Source organism: Phytophthora infestans, genomic scaffold (assembly GCF_000142945.1).
Source record: "Phytophthora infestans T30-4 supercont1.4 genomic scaffold, whole genome shotgun sequence".
Taxonomy (NCBI): domain Eukaryota; phylum Oomycota; class Peronosporomycetes; order Peronosporales; family Peronosporaceae; genus Phytophthora; species Phytophthora infestans.
Window position 1 is genome coordinate 1,819,382 of NW_003303755.1, and position 19,373 is coordinate 1,838,754.

Here is a 19,373-nt window from a genome sequence, read left to right on the forward strand (position 1 = left end):
GCCTGTGGGGTCTTCTGCAGGAACCTCGACTTCTGCAGACTCTGTGCTGGGAGGATGGCGTTTGCATCTCTTGGATACACCGGCGGGAGTGTGGTCGACGGTCCTGCTACAGCAGCTACTGCTCTACGAGCATCCGAGTTTTCATCTCGTCTGGAGTAGCCACGTGGGGATAGAGCTGCAAATATTGCCGACTCTCGCACGATTTCTTTGTTCAGAGCTTCCATAGCATCTACATGTATACAACAAGAAGACAGCAGCAGCAAAGTCAAGAGCACAATGGTAAGTGACCTTTCAAGTGTATTTTGGCGGTCAGACCCTTGAGCTGCAGGTATCTTTGTCTGTCGTTACATAAGGTATCCTTCAGTCTGTGCGAGCGCTTGCGCCGAGCGCTTAGCGTCATTAAAGAGGTCATTCGTCTCGTCAATGTCGTCCACCGATACTTCAGAACGACCTTGCGTCTCTGCGAGGATCCGGGACGGTGTCAGTAGCTGCACACTGTATCGCAGCGACGTCTGTGACCCAATCTCGCCCAATCGCACAATAGCGTCTTCCATGAGCTTGATGCTTTCGGCCTCAGCGCGGATCTTGATAATCTGCACCATTTCCTCCACCGAGTACGGCATTGTGCGGATAATAAGCATGCGGTCCAGTAGATCAAGCGGAACGCCGTGAGGAGACGAAATGTCGGTGCCGCGGATCTGGCAGACGCCGCGGTTCGTGGCGAACACGACAATCGGAGCTAGTGTCGACTCTAGAGCACGGTTTAGGTACGTGAAACACTCGATGTCCAGCATGTGAACCTACGAGAACAATCACCACTTAGATATCAACAGACTAGACTCGTACTTTCCATAAAACCTCACCTCGTCCACGAACAGCACACCAGGCACCAGTTCGGCCACACCCTGGTCGATATATCTGTTGACGACCTTGTTGATCTCCGTTCGCAGCTTCTCGGTGATCTCCGTCTTCTTTGGCTTCATCATTTGCCCCATCATGGACATGATATCCTGTCCGCCTTGCGGTCGCGCATTGGCAATGTCCAGATCGTGCAGCGTCACGTCCTGGATCAGTTCCTTCTTCTTGTGCACGTCGCCCTTAGGGATGGGCACATATTCCTCCGCCTCGAGGTCGTACTCGGTAGCATAGGCATCCGATCGTCCAACGCGCTTGACACTACCGTTGTTGGCCTCAATGTAAATGACGTCGCCCACTGAGACCTTCTCCTTCTGCAGAGACTCGTAGATACTGGGGTCCAGTCGCAGCTGCTTGGAGCCCTTCGTGGTCTTAAGACCCACAATTACATGCGAGATTGTCTTACCGTATCCTCCAAGTGGGTTCTCCGTCTCCTCGGGCGTCATTTCCGTTACTTCACCTTCGTAGACTTCCTTGCTCTCCTTAATGCGGAGTCCAATGGCGCGACGAAAGTTTTCCATCAGAATCTCCGTCTTTTTTACTTCAGACGAGTACACCTCGGAGCCCACCATGGGGCAGAACGGCACTTTAGGTCCCAGTTCTTGCGAAATACCAAGCGCCACGGCTGTTTTGCCAGTTCCGGGAGCCCCTGCTAGCAGCAATGCGCGACCGGCCATCTTCTTGGACTTGATGAGTTCTACGACAAGCCCAGCGGCCTCTCGTGCTTTCTCCTGGCCCACAAGACCCGATCCAATGGGAAACGCTGTGCCATCTGCCTCCAATCCTAGTCCCTTCACGTGCGTGTGCGACGCAATGCGCTGCGCCTTGGCTGTGGACTGTACTTCCTCGATCTTCATGGCAAACGCTTGCGGTTTCCGATCTAATGGTCGCGAACCCGATCCTAAAATATTTCTAAATGAACGCAATTTCTAAGTTTGTAAACCTTTATGATAATATATGCTAAAAAGCAACTTTTTAAGTGTTTACTTAATGAAAGCAAATTTTCAAAGCATGTATACCTTTATAGAAAATCGGTATTTTACGGAAACAGATCATATTTGGGTGTCAACCTACCGGTACCAAATGCTGCGTCCTTTGTTCGGCGGCGCGCTGAGCTGCGAGATCCCTGAGGGCTTTGTGGACGTGAGCTCATTCCGACAGGTGCCCGACAATCAAGAGGTGTTCGCCAATGCAGCCATAGACCAGTGCATTATTGTGGAGCTGCTGCAGTACGAGGAGAGCGTGACGGATGCTCAGAGCGCGCGCTACTTTTTCAACGAGGTCGCCCAATCCAACGGATGTGGGCCCGACGAGGTGATGGTGCTACTTGAAGAAAAGGCGGGAGCCGAGAATGCACCCACTAACGTCGACGCGCCGCACGTTACGCAGCTTATCGTGGGGGACCAGCGCGTGGCCAAGTTTAAGGAGGGTGATCATGCCAAAAACGTGGTACGCGTTTATCTGGGTAACATCCGGCTGCCTGGCGTGACCACGGACGTGGTGCTGTCGATGTCAGCGCCCATGCGTATTAACCCAGCCAGCAGCAGTCGTGATGCCTTCCAATTTGAAAACAACTCAGAGGTGGCTGCCGCCATATTTAAACAGGCGCTGCAGTCTTTCGCCGTCTTGGACTGGTCGCTGTTTCAGTGACGGACGGAATCGTTAGATGATGCTGAGATGGTTGTGTGATAGGAAAGTCACGATTTTCACGGTGAATTAACGCTGTTAAACTTTAGAATAGGATCATCGGATCGTTTGATAGCGCTATAGCTGAGTGCTTGATAACACGACGAGGAAGTACTCACTTTAGCAGCGTCGGCGCTGCATTTCATTATACGACTTTCTTCAGTAGTTACGGCCTGACGGGTTTGTTGTCACAGCCGTTGCCGCCTGCAATGACAAGACAGGATGTATTCGGGAAGATACTCAACAGACTCGTTGTGATCGTCCACAGTAGAGCAAACATGAGATACAAGACGGTCACAACGCCCATGAAATAGCTGGAGCCGCCCAGTTGCTTCATGGCGCGCGTCTGCTCTTTCTGGCGCGGTAGCATCACTAAAAAGAAGAGCGAGCACAAGTTGGCCGTCCACATGATGAGCACCGTCATGGTCATGTCGGTTCTTACACTGGTGGCATCGTTTTGAATCCGTTCTGTGGTCAGATTAAACAAACTGTCCACGTTGCGGGTGATGGTGGTCGCAAATGGAATGGCGAGATTGTATACCGTCGTGAGCAGGCCGTACATGGCGCCTTCATGTCCCTCAGTGGCAAGCTCCACAATGATGAATGAACTCACAATAAAGATCACGCCCAGTGGAATCTGCTCAAGAATAGGAATTCCGAGCCAGAAGTATGGCGAGCGAGCGATATTCCAGATTGTCAACAGCTTTACGAATGCATCCAAACAGACATAGCACACCATTGTCACCGCTGCCGTACGACGCCAGTCCCAGCTGCGTCCATAGTTGCCAGCATAATAAATGGATGTAGCGTACATGGCAGTCGATAAGAGTCCACCCACTTTTTCCTGAATGGGCGAGACGTCCGCCCAATTTCTCATGACCGGGTTTTTGGACAAATACGTGAACGACGCGAAAATGCCCGAGAAAAACTGGTAAGCGATGTACTGGTACACGGCACGCGTCTTGATAATATCCCAAAGTGTGTGCATGTAGTGGTTAAAGTTCATAGCGAAAGCGTTCTTCTCCTCGTGAAGGAAGAACCAGGTAACCGGCACGATCGGCGCAAGCACAATAGTCACAATCAGCATGAGCATGGGGAATGACAGCGAGAAGTCAAAATCGCCGCCATATTCCTCGCCATTGAAACAGAATCCCAAGAGGATATACGCCAGCATGTTGAATACAGTTCGCGTGGTGTAGATCACCGTCTGGGTGTTGCCTCTCACCTCGTAAGGCTCGCGCTGCGCCAACTCCACCACGATTCCATCGGCACACACATCCGACAGCAAGTACCCGAAGGCGCATCCCATCATCGGAATAATATAAACACTGCCGTCGTTGACCGCGTCGTAGTTGATCGTCGCAATAATCTCGGGCGTGTAGTCCTCGGGCTTCACGTCTCGGTAGTCTGGATCTGTGAAGTATGGCTTGCTTTCAGGAGTGCACGACAGTATCACAAGCATGATAAGAGCGAAGATCCAGCCACCAAGGATGTAGGGCCGCCGACGATAGCCCCAGATTGGGAAGCAGTCGGAAATGATGCCGTAGAACACTTTGAAACTCCACGGCATCTGCACGAGCACGAACGCTGTGGTGGTTTGTGACCCGGGGAGGTTGAGGTAGTTCTGTAAGAATGGGTAGATGACATTGGGTAGAACGCCGTCAATGAAGCCGACACCTGCATACTGCGCAACGAGTCCAAAATACTGCCGCGAAAAAAGTTTCGGTGTACTTCCACTTCGGAGGGCACCCCCTTCGATGTAATCGTCGTACACATACCGCATCTTTTGGTCCTCGTACACCATGGGGAACGGGGACTCGTCCTGCGGTGAGTCCGTGATCATCCACGACCCTGAGTCCTCGCTATACAACTCGATTGGTGCCTGCTGCGAGGTCAACGTGTCCGTTCGGGCTGCTTTCATCGTGGTACCTGCACCTGTACGCTAAAGTAAACTGCGCTGGCACCGCGGGACTAGTCGAACACTCAAAGTGTCTCCAGCCGCGTAAATTGACTAATGCGCTGGCACCGCAGCAAGATCGATAAGAAGCAAATCGACACCCACCTTGCTGTCCATCGGACTTGGATAGCCTATCATCTCGTGAAAGACGCCCCGAACAACAAGCCAACAAGCCAAAACACTCACATACAGCTCACTGTATTAATAAGCCTTGGCTCCCTTGTTTTTGAACACCCCAAGTGACAACAAATTAAGTAAGAATTGTACATATAGTAAATTGATTGGCTACGTGACAAATTACGAGGGATTGTAAGCCATTACTAAGTATTTCGAAGCAAGGGCCAACTATTTTTGATAGAGCGTGTTGGGCTCCGAATGATAGCCGAGCAATGGTCGCTCGGCTCCTTCGTGGCAATGCACTGCTCGATTCAAACGCACTACATGTACATGTACGCGGCGCAATGTGACATTGCGTCCTTCTTTGGGGGGTACCACCTTGAACAGACAGCAAATTACAAATCCTCGACATTGACGACGGCAGCCATCTGCCGCAGAGGGACTCCTCTCTCGCAGTGTCGAGACTCGAGTTGGCGGAGATATTGAGGCAGCGGGTCTCTGGTATTACCAGTGGTACATGTAACCAGACTGGTTGGTATCCACTGGATACTATCCAGCATTTCAGACAACGGTAGCGGGCCTTTCAAATCTTGAGTGTTTCTCGCTCAAGCTGGCGTTCACGTTGGGCAGACCAAGCCGGTTCGCGTCGTCCGATGTTGTCAACGTTGTTTGCCATGTCTCGATGGTCAATGCATCGCAATGCACAACCTTCACCTGCAATGTGCATTTTGGTGCGTCTGCTGGGTGAAACCGGTATCATGTACTTCGAAGTAGGACGCACCTCCAAGGATACCGAGTGCACTAAAAGTTTTAGTAAAACGTGGTCTACGATAAGCTGAACTTCAGCCTGAAGTGCTAGTATCGTCGTTGTCGGAAAGAGGTCGAGCTCAATTAAGGTGAAAAGGATACCTATCTGTATCTGCTGGTAGTAGCAAAAGAGCTTACCGGTTTGGTCGATCAGTGATCGACTATCACGGTCAGCGCTTCCGCCAGCTGATGCTGTTCTCTCCGGTTATAAGGATCGACGCAGTTGATGCATTTTTCAACTGGTAGGGTAAATTTGCAAAGCAACAGCTCAAGTCAATCACGGCAAGTCTGATGAACTGACCGACTGCCCCTGCCGAAATACCATGTGCATTCCGTCTTGGAGCGGCAGTTCTCGCCTCTTGGGCCCTTCTTTCACCAGCGTTACAGTAGTTGTAGCTACTGAAGTGCTGCATTTCTTGCGTATGCAGAGCCCTCTGTTTTTGTCATCTGTTCAAGAGAAAGTTTGGATGATGGCAAACTATATGGACTCCAGTATGGTCTTTATTATGGAGGTGACGCTAACACCTGCAAATCTGTACGCATGTCGCCCGCCCTCTGCATTCCAGTCGGCGCCGTCCTCGAAGGCATGTACCGTTGTTTCTTATCAGTGATGGAGTAGGGTGCAGTTTGCGATTCGCGTGCTCCTGCGTATGAGCCAGACAACGTTAGCGGAGACCGACTACGAAATGCCGCTTCCAGACGAAAAGGTTGAGCTCTACAACCCTGACAGCGCAGCAATGCTGGGAGCATCTCGGTGCAGCATGTCCCCACTCGACCCGCCGGCCCATGACTACGACAAGTTGCGCTACGTGTATGATGACTACATTGAAGGAGGCGCGCTACGAAGCGGTGGAGCGCCGAACTTGTTCTCGCGCCAGTACATCGGACTCGTCGCGCAGTACGCCGCCGTTGGATTCATCGATGGCGTGCTCCCCAATGTCATTTACCCGTTTTTGCAGAACTACCTCAACATCCCCGGTTCACAAACCACAACGGCGACAGTGATGGTACAGCTACCCTGGAGTTTCAAGGTTTTCTACGGCATCGTCTCCGACTGTTTCCCGCTTTGGGGATACCGTCGTCGGCCGTACATGGTCATCGGCTGGATCGTCACGTTGGCCATGCTTGTAGAAATGGCTGTGACGCCCGAAGGCCGGCCTTATTTTACAGATACTGCCTATCGCGCTGTCAAGCCCGAGGACTACACACCTGAAATCATCGAGACGATCAACTACGATGCAGCCAACCAGGGCAGTTTGTACATCATTCCAATGATGGGCTGTGTATTCGGCTATCTGATGTCCGACGTGTGCGCTGACGGTATCGTCGTGGAGCTGGCACAGCGCGAGCCGCTGGAGATTCGAGGAAGGACCCAGACGGTGATTTACACGACTCGCTACGTGTTCAACATCTTCGCTCTGATTCTGGTAGCTTTCTGCTTCAACGGTGACGAGTATGGAGGTGACTTCGACTTTTCGCTGTCCTTCCCGATGCTCATGTTGATCGCCGGCATCGTGCTCGTGCCTATGGTTCCTCTAACGTGGTTTTTCATCTACGAAGAGAAGCGCCCCGAATACCACAAGAACTTCAAGCACTACATGTGCGAGCTCTGGGACATCGTGCAGACTCGTGCTGTGTACCAGTACATCGCCTACCAGACCATTTCCGGCATCTTCGCCATGTTCACGTGGGTCTCTGCTATGCCCATTCAAACCAACTGGGTCAATGTTTCGCCGCTCGCAGAGAAAATTGCCGGCTTCTTCACCACTGGTGCGTTTGCCATGTCGGTCTGGTTTGCTGGTAACTACGGTCGTGACTGGGACTGGCGACGCACTACGGTGGTGACTATGATCTGGAACTTGTCGCTCGACGCTGTGGTGAGGTTGGTGACGATCTGGGATATTACTCGCTCACCTTGGCTCTGGCTTGGAATCCCCGTTCTGCAACAAATTCCTCAGGGAATCATATACATTGTGGGGTCTTTCATCATCGTAGAGTTATCTTCAGAAGGACACGAAGGTGCCATGTACGGTCTTCTCACGACGGTTTACAACCTCTGCACTCCGTTCGCTGCTGCCATAACCCGTAACGTCGATAGCATGTGGGACTTGTCGACGGAGCGGATTCAGAACGACAGTCATGGAGTGAGGCAAGATGTGACCTACACGGTCGTGATCATGTACGCTTTCAACTTGTTTTCGCTCGTGTTCCTGGTGATGCTCCCCCGCCAAAAGGAGCAGACGCAGGTCATGAAGCGTCTTGGTGGCTCCAGCTATGTCATGGGGGTCATCACGGTGATATATCTAGTGTTCGCTCTGGTGTGGTCCGTCATGACCAACGTCATGAGCATCTACGATTCCACCGCATGTCTAGTCATCGCTGGCGGTGAGGGCTGCTAAGATCTTGGGTGGTAGTGACTATGTTTTTAAGCTAAGTATCTACATGTAACGTGAGCATTTGAATTTATACTGATACTTCGAAAAATGTAATACATGTAAGTTGCAGTCAGAGACTCTGACTCAGAGTAATCTTTGGATGGAAACTCAGATTAGCAATCTCTGTTTCAGAACGATCAGATCCGTTCCAGCTGGACGTGTCATTCTTCTTCGCGCCTCCTCGACAGCAACAACAATGGTGGGGTCGGGCGCTTCACGCGATCGCAGTCCGTTGCTTCGCTACGGCTCCGGGAGATGTAAGTGCAGCAGTGTCAATATGAATGACTTCCACTCGCACTAACGTTGGGAAGTATTGTAAATCCCAGCTGACAGCGACGACATTGAATTGCTAGCTCTCTCGCGCCACTCTAAGGTTGCCAGTGATCGTGGTAATTTGGTCCGACTGCCGCTGCGGACGGTCTTTTATGCGCTAAATGGTGTTGCGCTCTTCGTGCTGCTTTCTCTGTGTATTTCGATGCACAACACCATCTCTCGACTGGAATCGCCGACTGTTGTCACTGTGTACGTGCAAAATCAGAATACTATGAAGCCCGTGTCTAATCAACTAATGATCCCGCTGCATCTGAAATGCAAAGACCCAAAGCTATGTCGTACGGAACGGAGACTTCGAATACTTTGTTCGCAATACGACGGACTGGGGCGACCGCATGACTGTCATGTGTCTGTGGGAATACTCGGAGGCGCAACACGTCGCGCGAGAGATATGCCTCCCACCTATGCTGGAAGTGTATATCGCACTCACTTTGGCACCCGTTGAAGAGGAGGTCAAGGAGAATGATACTGATCGTTGCGGCTTCTACTTCATCCCGCACGTGGCGCTACGCCGATGGATCGCGCAGTTCCAGGATTTCTTTGTCAACAGCTTCGACATTCAATGGGATTCGCAGTCGTACGCCGCCAACAAGGACGCGCACCCAGATCTCGACTACACGCTGTTGGAGTCATCCACGAAGACGCAGAACCACAGTGAGTCCCTGGGGCCATTTCCGTACGCTAAAATCGTCCAGCATTTCCAGTAAACAGTCACGCTTACCACCTTGAAACTAAATGTGCAAATTCAGTTTTGAACAAACTACTTGTATCCATTTTAATGAAGAACACGATACATGTACTCGTGGATCATCAACTTCATGATGAAGGCTTGATGATCTTGCAAATCTGCTCGGAGTGCGTGCGACGATCGTCACGATTAAAGTCACGCCGACGAAGGCGGGAACATGCTGCGTTGCGCACCACACCTTGTGGTTAACAACTTGTGGCACAACCTCCTCTTCGTATACACACTGTGACCGACCAATCGCGGCGAGTCGCGACTCAGATCGGAATCCGCAGGGGCCCCCCGAGAAAGTGGACGAGGACCGCCCCGATGAATGTCGTATTCGTGTGCACTAGCAACACGTGTCGCTCGCCGGTCGCGGAGCACTTCGCCGTCGAGTACTTCCGTCGCAAGCTCAATATGTCGCGCGAGCAACAGGAAGAGAAGGGGATTGTCATCCGGTCAGCAGCGTGAGTGAAATAAGCTTCACTACTGCCTCGTAGTACTCAGATAAACTGATTTGGTGTTTGTCGAACAGGTTGACGGACGTGTTTGACCGAGAGGGCTCGCCAGCCTCCAAGCACGCGGTGGATGTGATGAAGAAGTATCAGCTGGATCTGTCCAAGCACCGCTCGCAGCTCCTAACGGAGCAAATGTGCATGGAGGCCGACTACATTGTGTGTGTAGCCAGCGGCATGGCCTACAAGGTCATGGAGAAGTTCCCAAGAATCGAGGAACGGGAGGGTGTATTGTGTGCTTTCACGCGAGACGTACCCGACCCGTGGCACATGTCTTACGACACTTACATGGAGAATATTGCGCAAAATGAGGAGATGACGCGGGATTTCCTCGACAAGCGTGTTACGTGGTGAAATTCGGCGAACTGCAGAGCATTAGCACGCTACAGAAGACTCGTACCAAACACGCAAATTAGGCAACCAGTCCTTCCGAGACGACATCATAATAGAACGATGCTGCAGGGGTTATTGTTACCGCCATTCAAAGCCACAAGACTTTGGACGTGATGCTTCTGACTGTACTGCCGAATCAGTACAGCAGGGGGAAGCAGGATATATTTTAGATGCACGAAGAAGAAGCGCCACTATGGGCAAAATGTGCGGCGAGCTTGCAGGTGCAGCAACCTCTGTCTTGCAGTAAGACTTGCTCGCTCACGTGTAGATGCAGATGTGCGAGTGAGATTAAGCACACTGCTTGAAGTAGCGCTGTCTCCGCCTGCTCGATGCAACGCTAGGGCCAACGTTGGACGGACACAACCACGGCGCGGCTTAGTGAGAGCGAGCGAGCGCACCTGCGCTCACACTGGTCTGATTTCACTGGAACAGCGCTGGCCGCCAGCGGCTGGCCCAGTCTGGCGCTTGACGACCAAGCTGCCGCATGCATGATCGACTGGCTGGCTTAGCGGTTTCTCCGTGAACATTCTCGCACTCTGAGGCACTGTGTGGTTGAAGCTGCATTCACATTGACGTACAGTGCAGACAGCGCGAGGATGTGGTCGATCAATGATCAAAGATCACACATGTACATGTAGGTTTATTGGCAGATTGACAATGTCATTGTCATTGCTGGTTGAGCGTGTCACGAGGTTGTGTGCCACAGTGCACCGTCCAGGACCTGGGCCAGGTTTGCGACTCGAGCATGTAGGGCGAAGTCTGAATCAGACTGATCGGATCAAAAGTGGACTTAGTCTTTGTAAAACATGTCTCAGCGTCAAAAGGGCGCGTTTTGGATACGCTTCGTACGACACTGCAACCTAAATTTTGCGATAGAATTTCACGTTAAGGGTGCAACAACGGTCGCCGTTTTGGGCGTCAAGTCAATAAAATAATCGTGTGGAACGTTTGTTTGCTGTTGCACTATCGTCCTGTGGCGCTGTCCTCTCGACTCAAGAGGACCGCGCCACAAGTCGTGCGGCTTGAGTTCCAGCTGCCACATATGGTCTGCTTTTGTGGAAGTCTTCAGTGGCCATTCTCCCAAGACGTTGGGAAAGTTGGCACTGCCAACGTGTCACGTTACGTGAACCGAGGTTCACCTGCACCGGTTTCCAAGGAATCGAAACGGTCTACCGGCCCCACGAGTGCATGTACAAGTAAGACGACTAGCGGTGGAAGGAGCTGCAGTCTTCATACATGTACAGTGTGCAGTGAATTAAAGGTTTACGCCTTGACATCGGCAGCCACGTCAGAAATTTGAAGTCCACGCGGCACAACAGCACGACGCCATAGTCAAGCTCAGTCAACCGCCATCTGTCAGCAACATTCTTGCTGGTGCGTCCACGTGGATTTGACAGCGGCAAGTTACTATTGGGCGGCTAGTTGAGCTTTTTCGACCTCTGAGGTGGCGCCTTTTCGTGCGGCATACGAAATCCAAGTTCTTGGGTTTCAGAAAATTGCGACAAATCGTTATAGGAGCGGCAGCAAGAGCTGGGAGGGGGCCGGCTGGAGCCAAACGTGCGCACCATACTTGAATCGTCCTCGTCCCGCCTGAGCCGAGAGGAAACCTTCGCGTCCTCTCTGCTATCTACACACCTTCACATAACCACAGTCTTTAGTCACAATGGTCGGATTCCTGCGCAAGAAAAAGTCGGACCGGGCCGTGCTCTCGGGAGACACGGTGCTGGATCGCAAGGGCAAGGTGGATGGCGCCAGTCTGCTAGACGGCGACGGAGAGCCCACGGAGGGATCGCTCTACGACATGAACGGCAAGCGCGTGAGCCACAACCAGCGCAGCTCGGACGAGGAGAACCGTCCCAACCCCATGAACAACGCCGGCTACCCGCCTGTCATGGCCACAGGCATGTACCCCCCGCAGCACTCTGGGTTCGGCCAGCAACAGCAGCAGCCGGGGGCCTACGGATACGGTAAAAACCAGCCTCAGCAGTACGGACAGCCTCAGCAACAGTACGGGCAGCCTCAACAACAGTACGGACAGCCTCAACAGCAGTATGGGCAGCCTCAGCAACAGTATGGCCAACCTAACGGAGGATATGGCCAGCAGCAGCAGCACCCGCCCACGACACTTGGTGGTCAGTACCAGTACCCTGTGCGATACGGTCAGATGCCCCCTCCGATGCCTGCAGCAGCGTCAAAGAAATCTCGGTTCCGCATCCCTGGAATGGGCAAGAAAAACTAAAAGACTGGACGACGGAAGTTGCGTACGAACTCGTGGAGATCCGAAAAGGACAAGCGGGCAGGCGATGGTACAAGTATTGTGGTCTTTTTGCGAGTAGAACCTCGTGGTGTATTCTGTAGCGTACGGTACAGGGCAGGGGAGACCTGGATCGGCCGAGTAGCCACAGCTTCCCGACTTGTCTAGCTGTAGCCTAACCTACCTCTTTTCCTTTCATTGCTAAATAAATTAAGGACTTCTATGCCACTTGTCTCTGCTACTGTAGTATATTATTGAATCGCCACAGCACTTCCGTTGAGCGCGAGCGTAGTTCCTGCATGAACACGTACATGTACACTGTAATGATCAGTCGATACATGACGCCATCTTGGCTCATGGTTCAAGATGGGTAAAATCGTCACGGCCTCACGTTACCATGCCCGCACTTACAAATAGTTGCTCGCCAAGGTGATCAAGCCTGTCCGTGAGCGATTCCTTGGCAAGAAACCACCAGAAACCACGAGAAACTAACGCTTGCAGCACACACGTTGTCTATTATTGAAATCGTCATTGGCAGCATGATAAACTACACCAAGAGCGTAGTTTTGCAAGTTACTAGCGGACGGTTGCTCGTCGTTCGCTGCAACGAGTTAGTGAATGTTCTGGAACAGGCGAATGGAGCCGTCGGCACCGCCTGTCACCACCCACGGCTGCAATACCAACAACGTATTGGTTAGATTAAGTGGATGCCCATGACATTATCCGATGCAACACGTACCAGGACAGGGTGGAAGGCCAGCGCCATGACACCAAGACCGCCTGACACCTCGTGACCGCGTAGGATCTTAAGTGGCACGATCAGCGGGTTTTTCATCAAGTCCCTGCAACACACAAACGTACAGTTCAAAGAAGTTAGTCAATAAGTAAACTCAATAGCGTCTCGTCTCAGTGAAACGATGACAATACGTACGAGTAGACCATGGCGTGGAAGATGTGAATGGTGCCATCATCCGAGGCAGAAGCCATGAGCGGGTACTTGGCGTGGAACGACACGTCGCGTACAGCTTTCTCGTGGTACTTGAGCGTCTTGAACGGTCTAGAGGACAGATCCAGGTCAAACCAGCACAACCGCCGGTCGTAACTACCCACAAGCAGGTGGTCACCGTTCGGGTGCACCGCCATGCTCGAAATCCACTTGACACCTGAAGACAGCTTCTTAACGATCGATTGCTTCACGAGGTTGTACACACGCACATGGCGCTGCGTGGCGTGGAAGAAGAATGGCTTGGACGGGTGGAACAGCACGCACTGCACCTGGCCCACGCTCTTCTGGAACGGGTTCTGGGTCTTCCTCTTCGAGAGCTGGTGGATCAGCACTGCCCCAGAGCCAGCGCCGGGGGCTACTGTAGAAAGGTAGTCGCCCTTGTAGTGCCATGCCACGTCCTTCACGTCGCTCGTGTGGTGCAGCACAACACGAATACCAGAGCCTACACGGCGCTCCAGCCACGGCCGCTCCGCCTTCTTTGACTTGTGCTTGTCCTTCGTGCCGCTGTAGAACCGCCAAGTCACCGGCACCTTTTTCTTGAGTGCGTCGGCCTCCACAGTAGCCTCATCTTCATCAACGACCTGAACGTCACCATCAGCGCTATCTGTCTGGATGCTGTCACTGGCATCGCCCACAAGCGCATTGGTAAGTTCTGTCTGGTCTGCGCTACCAGTTCCGGTGGAAATGATAAAGACCTTCTTGGCAGCAGCCACGGCTAGCAGCTGGTGGTCCTTGTTCGGATTCCACGACAACTTGTGCACCACTGCACCAACGTTGTAAACATGCAGGCAACGTGCAGTTTCAAGCTCCCAGATGCGGACAGTGAAGTCGTCCGAGCCCGAGGCCACGTACTGGCCATACGGATCCACAGCCAGCGAGCGAATACGACCGGTGTGGCCATTGAAGACCAGCTCCAACGTGTTGGGGAACGGACGTAGATCTTGGGGCTTCGGCAGCTCCGGCACCAGCGACTCTGGGTCGATATTCAGCTTACGCTTGTTGACACGAGGAGCCAAGTACAGATCCAAACAGCGCTCAAAGCGTTCACGTACAAAGCCGCCGTATCCACACACCTCGCGCAGCGACTTGAACTTCTTCGGCATGAAATTCGTCTCACGGTCCTCCGGATCGGCTTCTTCCCAAGCGCGACGCTCTTCCTTGGTGAAAAGGTACTCATCTGGGGGGTTGTACGACTCGATGTGTCCAGGAAGCGGCATCTTTGGCGCCTGCACATGGGCTGGACCCTTGCGAGTTTGCGCTTGGTCGTCGTCAAACCACATCTGGTAGACCTCGGATTTCTTTTCGGGTTCCTGGTCAAGTTTAATGCGACCCTCCTTAATGCCCTTCATGATCTTCATGACCTTCATACGCTCCCATTTCGACGGCAGGAATCGACTCTTAGGCTCGAGGTCGTTACCCATAGAGTGGATGATCTTGTTGGAAGAATAGATGTCCACGTAGTCAGGGTACGCCTCAAACTCCGGGTGCGCGAAAGCACCGGCCTGCATACGACGAATGATTTCCATGTCGCGGTCCGAAATGACAATTTTGCGGTCATTGTACGCGTCGTAAACCGTGCGACTGTCAAACAACAAAGAATTAACACAACGTCAGCCTCCTTCAACCTGAAACTAGAGCTATAACTCGACGTACTCGTAGTTTGGGTCATCCTTCGCAGCGATAGCGTTGTCAATACCATCGCCATTGTTCGACTTCATAATCTTCTTACCGTCCACGTTGTAGCCGATGTGGTCGTAGTCCTCGTACCATCGGAGCGGCACGTTGCCGATGGTGTTGACGTTCTCTTCATCGTCGGACGACAGGTCGTCTACGTGCAGCTGTGACGCCACCGAAAGCGATCCGTCTTCACGCATCTTCTGCACCTCCTTCTCTCGGTCCACCGTAAAGCGACGCGTCTTCTTTTCCAGCTCCGTGAGCTCGGCATCATCTTCGTCGACCGCCTCATCGCCACTTTCGTCGTCGCTGGACGATCCCTGATCCTCGAACTCGTCGCTGCCCTCCGAATCACTGGCTTCGTCACTGCCCTCCGTCTCACTGGCCTCGTCGCTCTCCGCCTCACTTTCTTCTTCGCTCTCTTCCTTTACAGGCTGCTGGATGACCTTCACAAGTTTCTTGCTGATCTTGGCAGGCGTCTGCACCTGCTGCTTGTTCTGTTTATTCGCTGCAACACCTGCTGTCTTCTTGCTACCTTTGTTACCGCCGTTGGCATTCGGCGTGGACGCCTTAAGCGATGCTGCCGTCTTCTTCCCACGAGCCATCGCTATTGATCGAAAATGGCAACGTTGACGCGCTCGCAACCAGCAAAAAAAGTGTGTATCACTTATGTACCAGTCTCGCTGAGACCCATGGGATCAATTGACGGTCAATTTGACCCACCTGGACCCTCCCGACATAATAGGGAGGGAGCCTCCACACACAACACAACGCCCACTTGAAGAGAGAAGGCTCGCGCTGCCGGCCCGTCCCTCTCTCTCGCTGCAACTCCCCTCTCAGCGACGCGCGGCCAGCCTCCCTAGCCTTGTCGTATTCCCCGTCATTTCCTCTATCTAACGAGCCACTGTCCGTGCGTATCGACCCCGCCAGAGACGAGTAATCGGCAGCTTCCCCCCACGTTCCAGTCCGAGCCCGGCAAAGCGTAGGTTGGATATTTGCGCCCTACTGCGAGTGTCCACAGACGCCGATCACCACAACGAGACTTCGCCGTCGCAGCAGACCGCGTCAGATCTCGTGGAGCGCCATGAAGGCCCCGCGCGCCAGCTGCGAGGGCTATCTTACCTTCCGCATTAGTCCATCATCGCCACCTCCTATGCTGCGGCGCTATTGCTTTCTCGTGGGCACTTCTTTCCACTATTACAGGTAAGACAAGTCGATTTGCTCCCTATTTAATTCAATATGACGAGCTAAAGCTGTGTGATATCCCATGTGCGAGCAGCACTCAGGAGGATGCGTATCATATGCTGCGTATTAAGGGCGAAGTGGACGTGCTTGGAGTGCAGGAATGGGATGGAAAAGGCAACATGCACATCTATCAGCACGGCTTCCTATTCGCTACAGCACAGAACAAAGTCTTCTACGCCTACGCCGACACAGCCATGGACAAGGAGAAGTGGATCCGAGCGATCCAGACAGCAGTGGAGACCACAGTACCGCGCCTTGCAGCAGCGTTCTTCCAGCACGCGTCACTAGAAGTGTCCCTTTCGCCCGTGAGCACAGTGACGGTGCCATCAACTGAGACGGACGTGACGTGCAAGTGTCCGGATTGCACTCGGTTGGCAGCAGAAGCTGCTGCCGCTGGACAACCAGCGACACTGCTGTACAAGTGCAACAGCTGTGACGGTTTGTATTGTGATAAATTCACGACACACAAGGTCCCCCTCCCACAGAGATCTCACTACTACGCCAAGCGCGTGTGTGACCGCTGCTATGAGGCGCAAAATTACATCAACTACTTGCGGGCGATGGTGGAACGACTAAAGGCAGGAATATGTTTGTACCCGAAACCACTGAACCTCGAGGCTCCGATTGAACTGATTATGCCCAAGCGTCCACTGCAAACTGAGTCTGCAAAAATTGCTATTGACTTGCTGAAGGCAAAGGTGATTACCGCTGAAGAATGCGAGGAGATCTTGCTGAAGGATCGACGCTTTTATGATCACACCATGGACCATCCAGAAATTCCGTTAGACTTGAAGATCTTGGGCCTACACCGCGAATTCCGTGCACGCAGCTTTAGCGTTTATCGCGCTGTGATCTTACTGCATCGTCACTTGGATAGTGACCCTCTGCTGTTCAAACCGATTGTGGAGAAGCTACTGCACTTTTCGTACACGCGCATCAACCAAGTGGAGTTTTACTGGCCCCAGATCGTTCATGCGTACCTGTCGATCCCGAATTTTGACTTTGAGAAGGTTTTCTGGCTGGACGAACTCATCTTGTCAGTGTGTTCGCGCTCCATTCATCTCGCGCTTCTGCTTCGATGGCAACTTCAAGGCGCACTCGAAGACTCCTTCGATCCGAGAAAGCCCAAGGAGATGCAGGACAAATATGCACGAGTGGTACGGCTGATGGTGGAGATTGAGCGTGAAGTCGCAGGTGTAGACCGTGCCACTGTACTCAGTCGTGACCCACAGCATGAAGCATCGCAGGTACACAAGCGTAACCTGCCGATGCCTACAGATGACCAGCTGCAAGTTATCGTGAAGCTTACAGAGGAGATTGCAATCCATCGTCGCCTAGCACACTGTATCTCTACTACAAGTGGCTCTCCTGCGGGCATGGATTCGTACTCACCCATCTCACCGCCAATGGCGAGGAACGGCTCGAACCGGAATGGCTCGTTAGATGGAGATGTGGACAGCCGCTTTCGCGATTTCTCGCGCTTCCAACAGCATTTGCTCACGCCGAAGGAAGACCTTGACTCGATGTTGCTCACACACCCTACGGGTGACGACTATGAGCAAGATGAACGGCTGTCCATTCTTGACGAGGAGGATACTGATCACCAGCCCACCAGTATTTTCAGCGAGTCGATGAGACGCATGAGCCAGACAGACAAGTCCCTGCTGGCAAAACACTTTGCTGACGAATGTGACTTCGTGGAGCAGATCACGGATATCGCCGAGGCGCTGCGTTTTGTACCGTCTATACAGGATCGGAAGGCTCATTTACCGTCGTATTTAGAGAAACTGCATCTTCCGCCTATGGCGTACGTACCGCTGGTGAAAGCCACGGACCCTTTCGAGCGTATCGTGCGGATACCCACAAAGGAAGGAACCGCGTTCTCGACGAAAGCACGTGTCCCTATTTTGCTGATTTTCGAGGTGATTCGAGGTAATCCTTTTGAAGATGAACAACAGCCTGATGCCTCGCACCCAGGGTCTCCACGATCGCCTTCAAGACAGAATTTGACGGGAAGTGGTGCGCTTGAATCTTCTGAAGTTAACTATGTTGAGGATGATGAAATCGGTGAGCTGATTGGACATCAGGCCAGTGAAGCTTTTGCCGGTGATGCACAAGAAGCGGAGGAAGTTCAAGCGGAGAATGTGATTCCTCCCCCGGTTGTTCCTGAACCGTACCAGTCTCCTGTCGCTGTGCCTCGTCGTGCCCCGGTTCCTGAAACACCAATTGACGTCCCTGATATTGTGTCAACGCCATCTACGGCTCCACCGGTCCTCATGCAGCCTACCGAAAGAGTCGTGAATAAAGCGAGTGCAGATGGAGGGACAGTAGAGGACCAGCCTTCAACACCGTTGGAGATGGATTTAGCATCGGGCAACGTGACAGCAGAAGCGATTGAGCGTGAAAAGGCACGTCGCAGGGACTTTGAAGCAGCTTTCGGAGAGTCGTGGAGCTCGAAACGTGCAAGACTGATGGCTGCCTCGCCGTACGGCCATCTACCCGGGTGGGACATCGTGTCTATGATTGGCAAGAGTAACGACGATCTTCGTCAGGAGGTATTTACGCTGCAGCTGATTCAGAAGTTCGTTGAAATCTTCCGGGGTGCGAATCTGCCGATGTGGGTGAAGAGATACCGCATCATCGCTACGAGCTCGTCTACTGGACTGATCGAGACGCTGATCAACGCAATCTCGTTGGATGGTCTGAAAAAACGAGAAGGATACGTTTCGCTGCTTCATCACTTCGAGAAGTCGTATGGACCTAACTCGCACCGATTTAAAGAAGCGCGGCGGAAGTTTATTCAGTCTATGGCTGGGTACTCCCTCGTGTGCTATTTCCTGCAAATCAAGGATCGGCATAACGGTAACATCATGCTGGATAACGAAGGGCACATCATCCATATCGACTATGGTTTCTTACTTGGTATCGCGCCTGGTGGAATGCTGAGCATCGAGACAGCCCCATTCAAGCTGACGGCCGAGATGGTGGAGACCATGGGTGGCCAGGACTCGGAGGGCTTCAAGGAGTATGTGACCTTGTGCACACGAGGCTTCCTGGCGTGTCAGCAGCACTGTGACGAGATCTGTGACCTGGTGGACGTCATGTCGCGTCAGTCACCGTACCCGTGCTTCCTGGGCATCGACGCTGATTATATTTTATTGCGTCTGCGCTCTCGCTTCAAGCTGACACTATCCAAGCAAGAGACTGTGGCGCACGTGCTGTCGCTCATCCGCAAGAGCAACAACAACTACAGCACGCGTCAGTATGACAATTTCCAGCGTATGACGAATGGTATTCTTTCATAAGGTG

General features: G+C 52.6%; 9 protein-coding genes across 9 annotated transcripts; 6 read left to right on the forward strand and 3 right to left on the reverse strand.

The window, feature by feature from the left end:
* Positions 1 to 284: 284 nt before the first annotated feature.
* PITG_03445 (Holliday junction ATP-dependent DNA helicase ruvB) lies at positions 285 to 1,772 on the reverse strand (the record flags this gene model as incomplete). The annotated part of the gene is made up of 2 exons (XM_002906467.1): positions 285 to 800; positions 864 to 1,772. The coding sequence occupies 2 exons, from the start codon at positions 1,770 to 1,772 to the stop codon at positions 345 to 347; spliced, it is 1,365 nt and encodes a 454-aa protein (XP_002906513.1).
* A 37-nt stretch (positions 1,773 to 1,809) lies between these two features.
* On the forward strand, positions 1,810 to 2,565 carry PITG_03446 (uncharacterized protein; the record flags this gene model as incomplete). The annotated part of the gene is made up of 1 exon (XM_002906468.1): positions 1,810 to 2,565. The coding sequence occupies one exon, from the start codon at positions 1,999 to 2,001 to the stop codon at positions 2,563 to 2,565; it is 567 nt and encodes a 188-aa protein (XP_002906514.1).
* A 202-nt stretch (positions 2,566 to 2,767) lies between these two features.
* PITG_03447 (uncharacterized protein) lies at positions 2,768 to 4,522 on the reverse strand (the record flags this gene model as incomplete). Its single annotated transcript, XM_002906469.1, has 1 exon — positions 2,768 to 4,522. One exon carries the CDS (start codon positions 4,520 to 4,522, stop codon positions 2,768 to 2,770), a length of 1,755 nt encoding a protein of 584 aa, XP_002906515.1.
* A 1,595-nt stretch (positions 4,523 to 6,117) lies between these two features.
* PITG_03448 (uncharacterized protein) lies at positions 6,118 to 7,930 on the forward strand (the record flags this gene model as incomplete). The annotated part of the gene is made up of 1 exon (XM_002906470.1): positions 6,118 to 7,930. The coding sequence occupies one exon, from the start codon at positions 6,169 to 6,171 to the stop codon at positions 7,879 to 7,881; it is 1,713 nt and encodes a 570-aa protein (XP_002906516.1).
* Positions 7,931 to 8,585: 655 nt separating this feature from the next.
* PITG_03449 (uncharacterized protein) lies at positions 8,586 to 8,957 on the forward strand (the record flags this gene model as incomplete). Its single annotated transcript, XM_002906471.1, has 1 exon — positions 8,586 to 8,957. One exon carries the CDS (start codon positions 8,586 to 8,588, stop codon positions 8,955 to 8,957), a length of 372 nt encoding a protein of 123 aa, XP_002906517.1.
* Positions 8,958 to 9,304: 347 nt separating this feature from the next.
* Positions 9,305 to 10,394, forward strand: PITG_03450 (uncharacterized protein; the record flags this gene model as incomplete). The annotated part of the gene is made up of 3 exons (XM_002906472.1): positions 9,305 to 9,444; positions 9,513 to 9,718; positions 10,318 to 10,394. 3 exons carry the CDS (start codon positions 9,305 to 9,307, stop codon positions 10,392 to 10,394), a joined length of 423 nt encoding a protein of 140 aa, XP_002906518.1.
* Positions 10,395 to 11,407: 1,013 nt separating this feature from the next.
* Positions 11,408 to 12,366, forward strand: PITG_03451 (uncharacterized protein; the record flags this gene model as incomplete). The annotated part of the gene is made up of 1 exon (XM_002906473.1): positions 11,408 to 12,366. One exon carries the CDS (start codon positions 11,549 to 11,551, stop codon positions 12,122 to 12,124), a length of 576 nt encoding a protein of 191 aa, XP_002906519.1.
* A 384-nt stretch (positions 12,367 to 12,750) lies between these two features.
* On the reverse strand, positions 12,751 to 15,424 carry PITG_03452 (uncharacterized protein; the record flags this gene model as incomplete). The annotated part of the gene is made up of 5 exons (XM_002906474.1): positions 12,751 to 12,810; positions 12,885 to 12,981; positions 13,071 to 14,726; positions 14,799 to 15,082; positions 15,251 to 15,424. The coding sequence occupies 5 exons, from the start codon at positions 15,422 to 15,424 to the stop codon at positions 12,751 to 12,753; spliced, it is 2,271 nt and encodes a 756-aa protein (XP_002906520.1).
* Positions 15,425 to 15,903: 479 nt separating this feature from the next.
* On the forward strand, positions 15,904 to 19,369 carry PITG_03453 (phosphatidyl inositol kinase (PIK-G1); the record flags this gene model as incomplete). Its single annotated transcript, XM_002906475.1, has 2 exons — positions 15,904 to 16,022; positions 16,099 to 19,369. The coding sequence occupies 2 exons, from the start codon at positions 15,904 to 15,906 to the stop codon at positions 19,367 to 19,369; spliced, it is 3,390 nt and encodes a 1,129-aa protein (XP_002906521.1).
* Positions 19,370 to 19,373: the final 4 nt, after the last annotated feature.